The sequence below is a fragment of the Rhamphochromis sp. 'chilingali' genome, assembly GCF_963969265.1.
Source record: "Rhamphochromis sp. 'chilingali' genome assembly, chromosome: 18".
NCBI classification, from domain to species: Eukaryota; Metazoa; Chordata; class Actinopteri; order Cichliformes; family Cichlidae; genus Rhamphochromis; species Rhamphochromis sp. 'chilingali'.
This window is the reverse complement of record NC_137945.1, coordinates 8,900,279-8,903,850: the sequence shown is the minus strand read 5'-3', so window position 1 is coordinate 8,903,850 and position 3,572 is coordinate 8,900,279. Positions and strand designations below refer to the sequence as shown.

Genomic DNA, 3,572 nt, shown 5'->3' with positions numbered 1-3,572 from the left:
AAGTGAAGCGCGCGGACGAGGATACATAAAGCCCTGATAAGCGGAGCACAGATTAAGCGAGTCACCATGGAGACGGAGGGAAAGAAGGCGCGGTCAATGTATTTCACAGCGCTTGAGGCCGAAATTCTGATGGCAGCATATGCCGATAACATGCAAATTCCGCGGAAAAAAGTAACACAGCCACAGCTGCAAAAGCATGCATGGCAAAACATAGCCGACAGAGTCAATGCGTGAGTGTTAATATAAACATTGATCTAGGGATTTCCACCCATTTAACACGTTATTTTATCATATGTTATTTTATTTGTTATTTTATACATTTTATTTTGTGATGTGATGTGAGCGCAGGTGCAACCCAACAGGCCCCAAACGTGCCTGGCAGCAAGTAAAAATGAAATCTAAAAATATAGTCCAAACAGGTAAGGTGTAATTGTATTATGAGCCATAGTGCTTGGTCTGTTTGTCCGATGTAAATCAATTGCAGTTAGAGGCTACATTAATTTTCTTTCTGTAAGCACTTATTGAAATTATCTGAGCACATTACAAGTACATATTTGCTTACTCTGTATGCTCAAATGTGGCCCGTTATAGCCAACAGAAAAAAAGCGGAGGCCCGAAAAACAGGTGGGGGTCCTCCACCACCACCACTCACAGAGGCTGAGCAGTTGGCCCTCAGCCAAAACAGTGGGCGCCCTGTGGCCGAAGGCATCTCTGCGGGGACATCCTCTGAGTCAATAACCCCGCAAGACACAAGTGCCTACATAAGGGGTAAATTCAAAATAATACATGATGTGCATACATCCTTTCTTCACAGTCACCTTTGCAGTGCTACTCATTCATTTGATAAACTCTTTACCATAATGGATTATTTTGTAGTGAAGTTATTTTCCTACTGATTTTGCCTTCCCTCAGCCTTGGTTGTCTTTGAGAGCATAATGACAATGAAGTGTAAGGTGATTGGTATGTTTGTTAATTGCCATTTGGTCCCTTGTAAGTTATAAGTGACCTGTATAAACCTCATATTCTATCAGTTGATGGTGATGGTGTACTGCATCTGGTGCAGCCTCCTGTTGAGCCAGACCAACATGCAGTTGTGAGTAATACTCCACAGATTATATGAGTTTACAGTAGAACAGCAATGTTGTTTATTTCTTTACTACAGGAAAATAATGAAGAAACATTGACAGCTGTTACAGAGGAGGAAGCAACAGAGACACTTTATGAGGTTTACATCTTTTAATACTTTGTGTACAGGAAATACAGGCGACCAATAAAGCCAGTTGAACAAAAAATCTGTTTATTCTTCTTTCAACATGTTGAGGTGATGGGTCAAAAGAAATGATTGTGACATATGGTGTCTCTGACTGCTCTTCCATCTTGTATGTCCGTGGGAGGGTCAGGATGTTCATGGTTTGGATCACTGCTGATGTTTGGTTCAGAAGGACAGTGTTCTCCTCTAATTGTGGCAATGTTGTGAAGAATCACACATGCCACAATAATGTCACATGCCCTTTCTGGGGTGACCCTGAGTCTTTGCAGGCACTGGAACCGGGCCTTAAGCATTCCGATAGTCATTTCAATTCTGGCTCTTGTCCTGCAATTAGCCAGATTATATCGCTGCTGTGGGCCCGGTTCAGGGTCAGGGTAAGGGGTAAGCAAATAGGGTAAACATGGATACCCCCTATCACCAAGCAAGTAGCCAGTGAACTCTCCTAAGACAGAAGGGTACACTTCAGTTCAAATGTCCCTGAAGCAATTGGTCTTTATATATTTTAAAGTATTCTCAACTCACCATGTCCAAATTTTGTGCTCAGTGTACATTCACGGAATATTTGTGAGTCATGGACAGAGCCTGGCCACTTGGCTTCCACATTTGTGATAATGTTGGCAGCATCATATATGATCTTCACAGTGCAGAGAACACAAATTAGCATCCATTACTATAATGAAATAATTTGTTAGTTTGACATGCTACAGGGAACTATGTACCTGTACATTAATGCTGTGGAAAGACTTCCTGTTCACATAGTCTCCTTCATTTACTGAAGGAGCAATGATTGGAATGTGAGTGCCATCTGTACAGCCAATCACGCCTGGGAACCCTGAAAATAAATGTGCAATTTAAGTAGTAGTCCAAGTATCACCACATCATAAATTAAGTTTTGTTCATCCTGATACCTGCAATTTTGTGGCATCCCTCTTTGATAAATCTTGTGGGTCTGTGACCGGGGAACACCACAGACGAGTACAGGAGACGTTTCAGTGCAACTGTAACATTCCTGACTGCCCGACAGACGGTAGCCTTGGAAACGTGCTCAGCGTCACCAATATTATACAGAAAGCTCCCGTTTGCAAGAAACCGAAGTGCAATACAAATAATATGCAATGAACTGAGAGAATGTCCGCGATGTGTCACATGCGTAATATATGGCCTGAGGATGTTATCCAAATAAATTATAGATTGTGCTGAGAAACGGTAACGTTCGCACAGAAAATCATCAGGAAATGATAAAATGTCCAAACGCGCTCTGATCACTCTCTCCCGGCGGAGAGCTCTGCGGAGAATTTGGGCTTCACGATCTACTGGCTCTTCAAGGAAGTGGCACGCCATGTCCGACACTTCCTACTGTCAGGTTTCCGACAAAGGGGCGGAGACAGTCAGGGTTAGTTGTAGTAAACCTGCTAGGGGGCAGGTTAGCTTCACGGAGTGTGTCGTCATAGTGACTCACTCAGGCTGCAGCTGAACTCGCTTTGTGAAACCGAAAACCCAGAGTTTTCGTTAACTCAGGGTATACTTACTCAGTTTTTCCACTAAACCGGCTTCCTGAAACAGGGCCCTGAGCCTCAACTCTCGCGGCCCGGTACCAAACAACTCACGGACCGGTACCGGTCCGAGGCCTGGGGGTTGGGGACCGCTGTCTTAATCTACAGGCGTCGAAGTATTTTGACTAATTTTCAGTTGTGCACCAGGAGCTTCAGCTTGTATTTCTATTCTGTTTAGAGGCAGTTTGTGATGTTCTGTCCAGGGAGTAGTACAAACCTTTGCATGAAGTCATTCTGGGTAATTTCCTGTACTTACAATACTCTGATAGTCTAAAAATGGACTTCTGGAAACTTGTCAAAGTCTAAAATGCTTTAATGCCTCTTTAATCATTTGAACTGTCTTTTCTGTGCTCCGATAATTAAAAAAAAAGAGAAATCCTTTCTAAACATCAATTAGTCTTTTTACCTTGATAAACCTGCATCACACAACACAGTGTGTCACTGGAACACAGAAGTGATGGATTCTGACAATAGGCCTCTTTTGCAGATACTGAATTAAAGTTATAAATTATTTGTGCTTTTTCTTTCAAAATCAATGAAATCTCTAAGTAACTAAGCAGATTACAATATGGTACTTGATTGCATTCACCTTACAGTTGTAGATTTATCTGCAGAAGTGGTTAAATGAGCTCCACTGATAAATGGCACTGCTCGTATTATAGCACTGTGCATGGACTTTTTAGCATAACTTTGTTTGGTCTCACATAAGCAGACCTTACTTTTTATATATTAGCTGTAATAATCAGTTA

The 3,572-nt window shown here is 42.1% G+C and overlaps 1 protein-coding gene across 1 annotated transcript; it reads right to left on the bottom strand.

The window, feature by feature from the left end:
* Positions 1–1,329: 1,329 nt before the first annotated feature.
* LOC308386126 (putative nuclease HARBI1) lies at positions 1,330–2,834 on the bottom strand (the record flags this gene model as incomplete). Its single annotated transcript, XM_080865444.1, has 4 exons — positions 2,179–2,834; positions 1,990–2,102; positions 1,793–1,904; positions 1,330–1,712 (listed from the first exon to the last, which is right to left on the bottom strand). Exons 1-4 carry the CDS (start codon positions 2,609–2,611, stop codon positions 1,330–1,332), a joined length of 1,041 nt encoding a protein of 346 aa, XP_080721570.1. The 5' UTR covers positions 2,612–2,834.
* Positions 2,835–3,572: the final 738 nt, after the last annotated feature.